General features: G+C 36.4%; 1 protein-coding gene across 3 annotated transcripts in view; it reads left to right on the forward strand.

Annotated features, from left to right (window-relative positions):
• Window positions 1-13,300, forward strand: part of LY96 (lymphocyte antigen 96) — a 23,481-nt gene extending 10,181 nt beyond the window's left edge. For 2 of the 3 annotated variants that reach the window (XM_039332081.1, XM_039332082.1), the window contains 2 exons: window positions 526-587; window positions 682-943. In XM_039332081.1, coding sequence (XP_039188015.1) covers window positions 526-587; window positions 682-765 — 146 coding nt within the window. In that variant the 3' untranslated portion in view covers window positions 766-943. Of the gene's footprint in view, window positions 1-525; window positions 588-681; window positions 1,578-9,536 lie in introns of those variants that run through there. The other variant, XR_005555307.1, reaches the window with a different exon arrangement.
• Window positions 13,301-13,306: the final 6 nt, after the last annotated feature.

The raw sequence follows: 13,306 nt of genomic DNA on the forward strand, positions 1-13,306 counted from the left end.
ACTTTCATTATCATCATCACCAACATCAACAACATCATCATCAGTAGGTAGCATATAAATACAATCTTCCTTGCCGCATGCACATCTTTTATAAGAAGGTGGTCTTCACTTGAGATGTATCTTTTTAATTCACCACTCAAAAGTTGTGTACTCCTGCTCTATGAGGTGATATTAAAGACATCATGTACAAGCTGCAATAATGCTATGTGCATCATTACATCATCATGCAGATTAAACAAATTTTCAGCACTTGTGTAATTATATCATGATGCCTCTGGCATCACTTTTCATCAGGGACACAGCAGCTGATATAAGACTCTGTTTCAATGCTCTTGCATGGCTAAAGTATTGGCAGCCATTTTTTTGTCTTTTACCCCCTTGTCATTTGCAATAATTATCCAGTTATTATGCCTCTAAATGTATTTTGAATACTGCTTTCTCCTCCTACTGTATGTGTTAAATTGTGGAAAAATAACAAAATAATTTTATTTGGGCAAACTCTTGATCGCTGTTTCTTTTGTGCAGAAACAATCAAGACAACTGTGAGAATCAAAAATTCAAATTCACAATATCTGAAGCTTTTAAAGGTATAAAATTGAAGCTACAGGCAACCATTGCTTGAAATTATCAAACAAAATGATTTTCTATAGCTGGTAATTAATTTTTTTCTCTTTGTTATAGGGGGAATACATTGTATCTCTTGAAGTATTCACAGGTCTGAAGGAGTTGGTAACTTGTGTGAATTATACACTGATTCTTAAGTAGGGTCTATTTTGGTGAGGAGGCTTTGGTAAATCACCTCACAGCATCTGATCTTTGAAATTGTGGAATTGTACCATTGATGCAATTAGCTGAAAACAAATGTAAGATGAAGAGAAATGTTCATTATATATGAGGCAACGTGAAGCTTTAATAAAGTGTGTTGCTTGACAAAACTTCAAAACAACCAGTCTATTAAAATTGCTTCACAAGGCCAAGTTGTTCTTTTACTTCCAAGAATGAAGCAAGTTGATTTGATTTCCTTTGCTTCAGAGCCTTTCCAGGCCTCAAAGTTTGTACTGAGGGAAGCCTGTGTACCAAGAGACATTATGGGCCATTATGAAGAATAAATGGTGTTTTTTTCTCTAATGTACTAAACAAAGCACAGAAAACACAGTCTTAACCTAGCATCTGGATTAAACCATGTTAGTAGCCATCACATCAAAAAGATAGAATGTTGCAATTAGAAATATAAGGAAAATAATGCTTGCAATGTCAACTACCCTTCACAGCTATGTATTAGCACTCCTACTTTTTTATTCTTGTCTATAAATTGTTAGTTTTGGTATTTCACTCTGTTGGCCAAAGGCATAATTTGCAGCACTGCAAGATTTACTTACGTAAGTTCCTCTCACTCATCCTGACCAAGTTTTACCAGAAGCAACTTAAAAGACATCAAACCCCACTCAAACATGGAAGAGAAAAATACCTTTGGTGACTGTTTCTAAAAGGTCAAGATGAGTTTCAACCATCTTGAGAGACCTGTGAAGAAGACAAGATGCTCTCCGAATCTGCAATGTTTGCAGCAATGCCTGCAGGTAAGTAAGTTGCCTTAGTAAGCCACACCTGGAATACTGCATCCAGTTTTGGTCACCACACTATAAAAAAGATGTTAAGATTCTAGAAAGAGTGCAGAGAAGAGCAAGAAAGATGATTAGGAGGCTAAAACATATGAAGAATGATTGCAAGAACTGGACATGGCTAGTTTAGTGAAGAGAAGGACCAGCGGTGACATGATAGCAATATTCCAATATTTGAGGGGCTGTCAGAGAGAGGAGGGAGACAACTTATTTTCTAAAGCACCTGAAGATCAGACAAGGAACATTGGATTGAAACTGATCAAGGAGAGATTCAACCTAGAAATAAGGAGACATTTTCTGGCAATGAGAACAATCAACCAATGGAACAGCTTGCCCTCAGAAGGTTTGGGTGTTTCATTACTGGAAGTTTCCAAGAAGAGACTGGACAGCCCCTTGTCAGAAATGGTATAGGGCCTCCTGCTTGAACAGGGGATTGGACTAGATGACCTACAAGATCCCTTCCAAATCTGTTATTATTCTGTTATTATTCAGATGGAGTAGGGATCAAAAATGTCGATATAGCAGAAGTGGCTGCACAATGAAGAATATTTTAACATTTTGGCCATATCCAGTATCCATCAATTGCTCCTTAATATTTGCAAAAGATAATAGCAAAACTGGAGAGGAGTGGGGGAAGGAGATACAGTGGGCAGAACTTTTCATTAAATTATTTCAGGAAACGTGCAGTGGCCTGCAGTCAAACATAAAGTCGGTCTTAAAGTCATTTGAGACTAACATAACATTAGCTGATGAAATATTTTTAAATGCAAGGCAGATGGTAGGCCAGGCAGTGGATTTCAGCAGTAGCAATTACTTGATATTTGCAAGAACAGACTGAGCTTCTCAAACTAAAATGAACATCCACAGAATGAGCTCACTGCTAAGAGAATGAGCTGTCTGTTATTGGGGGAAATCCACTGAATCAGAGAACAGGGTATTGTGAGGATTTATATCATTTGTGTGATAGTATCACAACAAAGGTTGTAAATTAATGCAAATACTGTAATTTATCTGCAGAATAACATCATTATGCAAATGAGATAAATCACAGCAAAAATTGAGTCCACATTATGTGAAGCACATTGCTTTATTCCTGCTTTAAAAAAAAAATTAAGACCCTATTTGTGGTTTGGATTTTAAAACATTTTGAGAGTCACTTTCCTGTTGTGTTAGTGCGGTACTACATTTAGATTAAAGTTGCCACATCTGACAGTAGTTGTTCTCTTAATGTACTCACAACATTGCTACAACTCAAAATGACATGTCGGGATTAAGCAGCTCCCTCAAACTATTTCTCCACCCCCCCCCCCGGGGGCTTTTGGATGGAATGGTGGACTGAAGATATCTCCACAAAAGTAGAGCTGATTGCTTCAGCAAAAAATAAAGAACCTGTGATCAGACTAACTGTTCAGAACCTCTTCAGACAAGGAGAGAATGGAGATTATCCATATATTGCTTCAGGTAGCTGTTCTTCACAAGGAGACACCAGATAGTGGTCTTCCGTGGGTGTGAACTCAGATATATGATGAAAATATCCATCTTGCTTGCAAACACAATTGGTGACTTTTAAAGAATACTAAGTTCCCTAATCTAACTTTATAATCACTTTCAGAAATTGCTAAATAGGTATTTTTAAGCTGTTAGAAACCTTTAGAACAAGAAGTTTGAAAATGCCAGGTGAGTTTGCTTTCAGTCTTGAATGAAAGAAAATTGTAGTAATAAGCTTAAGAATTTAAAGAATTTGAAATAAACAAAAAAATAAATACAATTTTGATTTTAGAAAGCTATAAATTGACTAAAGTAGAAGTCCCCAACCCCCAGGCTATGGCCCACTACCAGGCCACGGTTTGTTTGGAGCCAAGCCACACAAGTGGTTGGCAAGTGTGCAAGCAGCTCCACTTGCCTGAGCGGCAAATGCTTACATGCGAAGGTCCATTTGCACTTGTAACAGGTGTGTATGCCTGCTACTCGCACAAATGGAGTTGCGTGCATAAGCACTCATGCCTGCCACTCATACAAAACCATCCCCTCCCCCCTCCCCCCGTCTGCCAAGTCAGAAAGGTTGGGGACCGTTAGACTAAGATAGTAGATAAATTTAGAATATAGAAACTTTTACCAAAAGATTTTAAAATTAAAGAACAAAAGCTTCTTGTAGAAAATAAATGTTTTGTTTTTTTTGCAAAACAGCAAAGCTAAATAATGTTATGATTTTAAAAACTGTATACTAGAGGGGATAAAGATTCTAGGCAGAGGGAAAAAACACTAGCCTACATTTTGTATTAATTATTGGGATCTACAAAATAATGCAAAACATTATAACACTGAAAATAAAGGACACATTTGAAAAATTGAGCCAAAAATGAGTAGCCACAGTGTCAATAATGTCAGTCATGATGTCTGCATCTAGGGATAATTGTGTTCAAAAGATATTACTGAAGAAATAATAGATATGGAACAAATTTTATCTGATAAGATATAGACAGTATTGAAATTGGATTTACAAGTGACAGGGCAAAAGAACAACATGTAAAGGATATTTCTGGATATGCAAAATAAACTGGCTGATGTTTTAAAAATCAAAAGGGAAATACAAATGATTAAGAAAGTGACCTAGTTAATTTTTTTAATGGAATTACAAAGAAGGCTTGTAAAAGACTTGAAGAACTCTGCAAAGGGATAAAGAAGAAATGAATAACAATCAAATCCTAGGACAATATTTGAATGAACTAAAGATTAAGACTGTTGGAAGTAAAAAGAAGGAATATAAAGTTGATTATTTGATCAAGGTTAAAACAAGATAAGTTGTTACATCTGGCAACCCTTTATGGGCTTTCTGCTGATACCAGGACTGAAAAGATGATGTTTTATGGATTTGCCTATAGATAAGGGATGAGATATGGGATGAAGAAATAATTGTTTGTAACCTTAGAAGGGATGAGGAATAATTAAATTTGTTGATATTTGTTGTGATGAATGTTGGATATGCTTTAAATATTTGATCTTTATTATATTTTTATTTTTCTCTCTTTTTATCTTTTTCTTTTACTTTCTAATTTTTATATATATTTACTTGTATGAGATTGTACTGTTATAATCAAGGCTATTAATAGAAATTATGTTTCCAAAAATTGTTTTTCCTGATCCCTCCACCTCACAGTCGCAAGCACCATTTCTAATTGTGTGTTGCACCCACCTTTTACCTGGCTACAGTATGGATATATCCTTTTCTTTCACAGTGCTTAAGGAGAGTTAAAAAAAAAAGACATAATTTTCAAGATCATCCCAGAAAATAAGCAGGCAGGTTTTGGTCACTGCTGGAGGCACTTTGCATATCTAACAGTTTGGTGGGGCACAGAGTTCATAAATCAAGCATACCAAACATTGGATATAAAACCCCAACTATTTCCAAAATATTCTTTTGAGCCTTATTTTTCTGAAAAATGCTAGAAATGTTCATCACCATGACCACAGTAATATTTCAAAGAGCAGAGAATGCAAATATTATCAGGAGTTTCATTTTCTAGTCATTGATGGAAAACTTTAAAAGGAATGATTGACATTCCTCTTCCTGGCTCTCTCTGCCCATGAAGAGCAGGAACAATCTGTGAGGTGCTCAACACAGAATTGTCTAAGAAAAAATATTATTTGTGTGAAAATTAATAGTCCTTTTCATTTGGAAAAAAAACAAAGGAAATGAGAATGAAGGCAGAAAAATTAAGGCTTAATAAATTAAGACAAGAGAGTCCTTCTCTACTTTACTAAGTAAACTTAAGTGTTTATCTGACTCATAAACAGATGAAGTGGCATGGAACATGGAGGGTGAATGGTTGAAGATCTCAGTCCTTTCTCCTAAAAGCCCCCCTTTTGCTCCATACATAGCTCAATTTTCTACTTTGGTGTGCAGCTAAGTAGTTATCACTGCCACTACTTTTTTTTCCAAACAATGACTCATCTAGTGATCTTTCCACCAATTCCAGTCTATGAGATTTGCTCAAATCAAAATTAAAATTTAAGAAAAAGTCCCATATTAAAACTTAAAGGAAAAAATATGTAAGGTAGACCGTAATATTATGATTGTCTAATTTAGAGGTACCTCAGTTACAAAGAGGTTCCAGTTACATGAAAACACACTGGTACTGAGCTTGTATAGATAAATACAATAGTAGACATGTTTTTCTCTGATTTTAACCTCACTGACTGAGCTTCCCTTCTCTTGATTCTCTTACCATACACTTTCTAAACAATACCATGATTGCATGCCACTCCACAACATTCATGCCAGTTCTCTAATTTTAGGGGCTGATCGTGGTACCCCAAAGTGGGTGACAAATCCTAATTTGTAGGAAAGGATAATACATTTATCTGATGACAAACTGTAGCAAAGCATGTTTCTGCAGGCATGCAGATGGAAAACCACAACATTCCATCCTGTTCCGCTTGGAAAAAAGCAGAAGTTGGCAATTAACTTCATTTATTCAGTGTTTCATGTATCACCATACAAAAGGATGAGAACAAAAGGGCATTGTCTCAAAGAACAAGAAAGCGCTGGTGATGTGTGTGCTCCAGCAGCACAGGGATTGCTGTACCAGAATGAAAGGTGGAGCTCCTTTTTGTATATTCTTATTTTCACAGCCAGATGGTTTCTATTAAATAATCTTTTAAGAAATAGTTTCAGGGGTTATTTTCATGACACAAAAAGGATCCTATGATACTTGAGAGATTTATTGCTTTTAGGACTGCAGCTCAGTCTGTTGGATGAATAACATGTTATCCTCAGCTGACAGATATATGGCATAACAATGAGCAGAAGTTAAAGGGGCATGAAAACAAGCAGTACGAATCTATTATATTCTACACAATGCTCAAATATATATGCAGAACAACATGGGACTAAAATACCTAGAATACAGCTTGCTCCCAAATTTATCTGTAACAACAGTTTGGGAGATTTCCCCACCTTGCCCTTGTGAAGCCAAGCTCACATCCATATAGAAGCAGGATATTTGTACTAGCTCCAATTCAGATTTTTTGTGCACAATTACTTCTCTTCCCCCATCAGCCCTTGCTGATTTTATTTACAATAAAAGAATTATTGTATACTGTATTAATTAATACCAACTCATCTAATTGACACAAATGCTATCACACAGCATTTTAAAACTGTGATTTTAAGTTTAGTTTTACATTTTCCAAGTATGAAATAGAAAGGCAGGATAAAATATTTTAAATAACTTTATATAATGCAGTTAACAAGCAATTTCTGAAAGTGATTAGAAAAGGAAGTATGCAAATCCAGGGTCTTTTTTGGTCTCATCTAGCCAATCAAAATAGCCAAAGAGAGTTATTCATGAAGCCTATGGGTGGTAGAGAATTATAGACACTTCCTTAGATTATACACACTCAAAAGAATCTTTATCACAGCATAAGATGACTCCAATTTACCCCAGCTGTTTCTCTCCAACTAATATCCAAACCAGAGCAGAAATAAATGATGTTATGCACAAGGAAAATTGAAAATACATCCAGCAAGCAAGCATTATGACCTACCCATCCTTCCCCTTGGTGTCACTGTTGCTTCAGGATGTGAAGCCTGAGCTAGCAGATTTTCAACTAAATTGCTGCCCAGCCAGATCTCAATAATACGTGCCAGGTTTGCATGTTCACGTGTCACCATATAATACACAGGCATTATCTTATTCCAAACATACCTAATGGTAATCAGCAGCAACCAGAATCCAAGACTTCCAATAATTAGGCCACCTAGACCAGGGGTAGGCAACCTTGGCTCTTTTATGACTTGTGGATTTCAACTCCTAGAATTCCTGAGCCAGCATGGCTGGCTCAGGAATTCTGGGAGTTGAAGTCCACGAGTCATAAAAGAGCCAAGGTTGCCTACCCCTGACCTAGACCCAGGACTGGGCAACTGTCAGCAATTTTAGATAGACTAGAGCAGGAAATGAAGTTCACACAAAGACTTTACTGAAATTGTCTACTGTAAAAGAATCTTACAAGTCTGATTGTGCTAATTCGCAGTTAATCTCACCCCCATATCCCAGTGAATCAGGCTCTACCTGAGATGTTTCCAAATATCATTGTGTGTCTCAGGGCTCAAAAAATGTTTTGGCCCCCTTTCCCTAGGTAATGATGTATACCTTTACACATTTATACATAAAACAATGTTAATGCTTTAAATGTTTTTACCATTTTTAATGTTTCTCTATTCTTATTTTATTGTGTTGTAAGCCACCCGGAGTCTCTTTGATAGTGAGATGAGCAGCATATAAATTTAATCAATAAATAACCTGTATACTTCTGTCAAGGTCATCTTCCTTATTGTCTATAGCAGGGGTGAGGAACAATGCCCCTTTCATGACTTGTGGATTCCCAGAATTCCTGAGTCAGCCAGTGGACAATCTGATGATCTGAATGTCTTTGTTAAATATGTTGGTTAGATGAGATGGGTTGTTGGTGACTAATCAAATGAAAATGCTACTACTTCTTTGGATTCTGATCACATAATGTTCCTAGCATTAAAGCTGCACTTTAACTTGTAGCCACCAGGCTGTGATGTGCCTCACTGTTTGAAAAAGGTTATTCAGTTACCATTATTCTGTAGACACTGAAGAATACAGGTTAGGAAATTAATTTGAAAATTCATCCTTGATATATAGTATATGTGATATTGTTGCATTAGTTGACCTTAATGTCAAATCTGTTGCTTGAATATGCTGTATAGTCTTTCAGTTAACAAGAAAGAACAGCAAAAATAAAAATAAAATAAAAAAAAATTAAGAAGGGATTCAGAGGGTAATTGTAAACAGGCTACTTACTTATTTACTTACTTTATTTATTTATTAAATTTATATAGCTGTCCATCTCACCACTTCTATTAGTTATAGGGCAATGTTTGCCCATCTTAAGAATTAGTTATTCCTTTGGTTATATACACACACAGTGAGTGCCTCTGTGATGTGAGGAAACTGGGAACCAGAGTTTTATGTGTAATGTAGTCGGGCCTCAGCTCCAAAATGAAAATTATTATTCCCAATTTTTGCGGCTTGATTTGTTATCAGGACTGAAAAGATTTATAACACGTTCCATAGATTTCATTAAATGCTGGTGGGAAGCACCATCTTCCCCTTTCTCTCTTGAGTAATTAAGTAGTGGAAACATCTTTGGTTTCATACATCTGAATAACTTTGGTCAAAAATCAAGCAAAGGAAATCAGCCACCCCAGACTTCATAATGTGCAAGTTGTTCCTTACAACCTTATGTCACACAAGTGTTCTAATAGGGCTATGTGACAGTCAGCTATATATTCACTGCCTTTTGCTCCTTGGTAAAAATACTCCTCCTGTAATAGTGGGTCATTCAAGGTAACTGGATTTGAACATCTGAGAAGTTCCATATATAAGAACAAGGAGCTAGTGGGAGAGGGGAAAGTGGGTTGCCTTTGAACACAGGGAAATAATCAAAATGTTCCTGTAGAATCTTTGGACAAGAGATGCCTGTGATATTTGTGGAAACTAGATCTTCATACCAAACGTAGGGTGGATAGATGTAAAAGATGAAGTTTCTGCACCTTTAATAGGCATGTAGAAGAGAGGAATTCAAGCAATCTAAACCTACTGAAATCTCCTCTTGTCCTGGACTGTTAGTAAGATCAGGGAAATTCTTTTGTGCATGCCAAATACTTTGGAATTAAGCAAGTTCATGACGAAGACGCAACATAGGCAGCTAAGCAAAGCTGAAAACATCACAGAATCCTCTATACAGTGACTAATGCAACCAAAAGGAAACTCCCCTCCCCTGCTCCATCCCAAGAATGACAAGAAAGGTGTGCCAAATAATAAAAGCAATAAATCTATTTCTCTCTTCTCAGATTAACATGAATCCTGTATGCCAAATGTCTTGCAGATAAGACTGCTGTGCAGCTGACTCAGAATCATCAACAGACTATTACAACCACATGGCATTACAGTAGCACACTAACTAAAGCTCTCCAAAACACCCTAAGTAAACCGAAACTCCTAGCAGCCCCAGAAGAAAAAGCAGGAGTCATCTACAATATATAGTGTAAGGATTGTAACAACCATTATGTAGGACAAACAGGCAGAAGACTAGCTGAACACATTCATGAATATCAACTAGCAATCAGAAAACATGATGAAAACTCCTTAATTTCACAACAAAAGGATAGACTCAACCATAGTTTTGACTGGGAAACTGTGAAACCAAGATCAAGCCAAGACCAAAGTTAAAGAATTCCTGGAAGCCTGGCACATAGACAAATTGGTCATCGATGGTCACATATTGATAAACAAGATCTACATATCATTCAAAAGAGACAATCAAAAAGCCCGAATGAAAACAAAAAGACCAAAACACCTCCTCCCCAGCAATCAACACCCAAATGAACAGAGAATAACATCAAGATTAATATTAGATTAACAATCAAGAAGTAAACAATATCTCAATCAAGGAACTATCAACTCAGACCAACAAGCTAACAGTATACTGCCTAATCAAGGAACCACCAAGAACATTTCCACTAACACTGACAGGGCAAGCCTCTAGTTAGTATATAAAAATAAGAGCAAACCCCATTCTCTACTGATAATGTTATCTAGTTTGGTAATGAAACATCTGTAAGAAAACCATCAAACTCAGAGAGTATCAAGGACACCACAGTTTAACCCTGAGCTACAAATATTCTCCTCTATCTGAGTTGACTTAGTGTAAACCTGACAAAGAATGGACAACCCCCCCTTTTTTTTAGGAGTGTGTCTTAATGTTTAGCAGGAAACTTCTTTGCTCTCATTTTATGTGGCTGACATTACTTTTCATGCACAGATTGAAAAAGGTGAAGCTCAATTGATTCTCCTGCAAAAGATTCGTTTTCCTACTTTCATATACTTTTTCACAAAGTGCTTGCCCTTTCCGCATCTCTGACTTCCCCAGATCAGATTGAAGCTATTATTAAGAATCCTTGCTTATTCCAGAGAAAACAAGAAATCTATGTCCTAGGTAGTAACCACAAAACACCATTATTTGGACAGCTATTACTGGCAAAATCAAAATGTGTGTTAAATTATTACAGCTTTAACAAATTAGATGAGTGTGTATTTTGCAAGCCTGGTTTATTGCATTACATTAACCATATCTTTGAGATACAGATCATTCCTCTCTTCCCCAAATTACAAAAAGACCAGAAGAAAGAAAAACTCTCTCTTATTCACTTCATATTTTATGAAGCCCTTTCAGTTATAAAAAAGACTTTGAAGTGTTCAATTCACTGAAATGGGAAGGCAGAAGCATTGCTGAGTTCATGAATGTTTCTTATTTTTCTCTAAAATTGAAACTCAGAAACTGCAGAAACTTTTAAGAATTCAGAAATTCAAAAACAATTTGTTATGAATTAAGGCATGCTAGCTTGGAAACTGAACAATATTGTACAGAGAGGTTCAGAGATCACATACATAGGTTCATAAATGATGCCAGTTGAAGACAAAATAGCCAGTAAACAAAGTAGATTAGTGTGATGTGTAAAACGCATTAAAATATTGTATAAACCCAGACAGTATCAGTCAGAACCTAAGCACTCAGGGGTGTTAAAAAATGTAATGTTTATACACAAAGATATATGCAGGATATCTTTTTCATAAAAGGAATTTGTTAAGTTCACTAGATGGTGATTGTTATTACAAATGCATCTGATTTTGATAACCATACCACTAGTAATAAAAAGATACTGTTATCTAGTTATTGTGCAATTTACATTTGTATGTCTTTTGTGCAATGTTCCTATGACCCCAATCCATCCTGTAAAACTTAGCATAACAGTCTCTGATTGAGAATATTTTCTGATCATGGATGGCTAGACTACAAAGCATTCAACATACCAGACATACTTTACATATTGTATTATGAGACAGTTGCATAGTCACCATTTCTGTCTGCTAACCAAGCAGTGCAAATAGATGTACAGGCACTGGGGAATCAATAAAATGCTGTATGTGTCTTCTACTCCCTTGTATTTTATAGGAAGAATGCTCATTAGAGGGTGTGTCTAATTTGCCTGCAACTTTAAAAGCAGTACTATAGTTCTGGTGATAAGCTGGAGATTTAAATGGACACAGAGATGGTTCCCTGTTCTGTTTTGTGAGGTGAGGCAAGACTGCTGATGCATGTTGCTGAGTTTTTTGTACTTTGTACTGAACATCTAAGGGACTTCCTAAGTTTTTGTATCCAGAATGAAGGGAATACTCCATTTGTTAAGTTTTGTTCATGTATTATTTGATACCCTTCAGAATAAATGTTTTCCCAAGGTGACGTAAAACATTTTAAAGTCATAACTGACAGTACAACTATATAACATATAATTGGTACTAATTTCTTAGCAATGGAGCATAAAACAGAAGAAATTAATCAAAAGGGTCCTCTGCAATACAATATTAATCTGTTTAATATTTATGATATTAAGATCCTCACATATATTAAAATGTGAGTTCTGAGGTCCCACTGAAGAAGCCGAGTTTTGGGTAGCCAACATACATCAGAATTCTATTTATAGTTTATTTATTTAGTGTATGACACAACATACAAGGATTTGCAAGGTATATTAACATTTCACCTAAATAAAAAGATACAAGTAAACTATGAATATTAAAAAGATCTATATTCAAATACTAATGTCTAGGCTAGGGGTCCCCAACCCCCGATCCCTGGACCAGCACTGGTCCGCGGCATGCCAGAAACCGGTCCATGCAAACAAGCAAAGACTCATCTGCAGGATGCAGGTAGCACACAATACCACACCCCCTCCGGTCTGCGAAAAAACTCTCTCTCCATAGAACTGGTTCTTGGTGCCCAAAAGGTTGGGGACCTCTGATCTAGGCCATCTAGCAGCATCATTTATCTAAAAGAAATCAGAACTGGACTGGTATATGCCTTCATTTTACAACTGGTCAGGATGTGATCTACAATTTGACATGAGACCTCCACAGTCACTCTGAGGGGAGGATGCTAGCCCCATTTATATAGTGAATCCCAGCAGATACCGTGTGAGGTGTAAATCCTATTCAGGATTGTTTAATGTTGGTGAAGTAATTCAAAGCCTAGCACTTTTTGCATAGGATTGTTTATATGTCTTCCTGTCTTTCTTTAGGCATTCAGCAAATCATTTGGCTTTTCATTGGGAATCAGTGTTAAATTTGTTAAGCAGATGTTGTGCAAGCGCCAGTGGGGGCTTCCTAGATTTGAACCTTCCAATTGATAAATAAGAGTTTGTAGTTGAATTACGTTGGCAGAAAAGCCACCATCCAACTTTCTTTGCATTTGTATGTGTTTTGTGTGATGTTTGTATGACCACAAATTAATTTCTGGGTGCTGTTTCTGATATGGCAATATCCCAAAGTATTGGGAGGGAGAATGGCTCTACATGATGTGAAGATCCAGTCTAAACTATTAATCCAATGTTTGTAGCCCTTTTCCTTCTCTTCTCAAAGTTAGTCTTCTTTCTATATCCTGTACCATTTTTCCACCTATCAGCACTAAAAGACAAGTTAGATTAGAAATCTAACTTGATAATCAACACATTTCTGTTGTAATAGATCAGGGGTGTCAAACTCGCAATGTCACATGACGTGTCGCGACATATCACAATTTTTTTTCCATTGCCAGCAATG

This window comes from Crotalus tigris, unplaced genomic scaffold, assembly GCF_016545835.1.
Source record: "Crotalus tigris isolate CLP2741 ecotype Arizona unplaced genomic scaffold, ASM1654583v1 scf7180000024445.887990, whole genome shotgun sequence".
Taxonomy (NCBI): domain Eukaryota; kingdom Metazoa; phylum Chordata; class Lepidosauria; order Squamata; family Viperidae; genus Crotalus; species Crotalus tigris.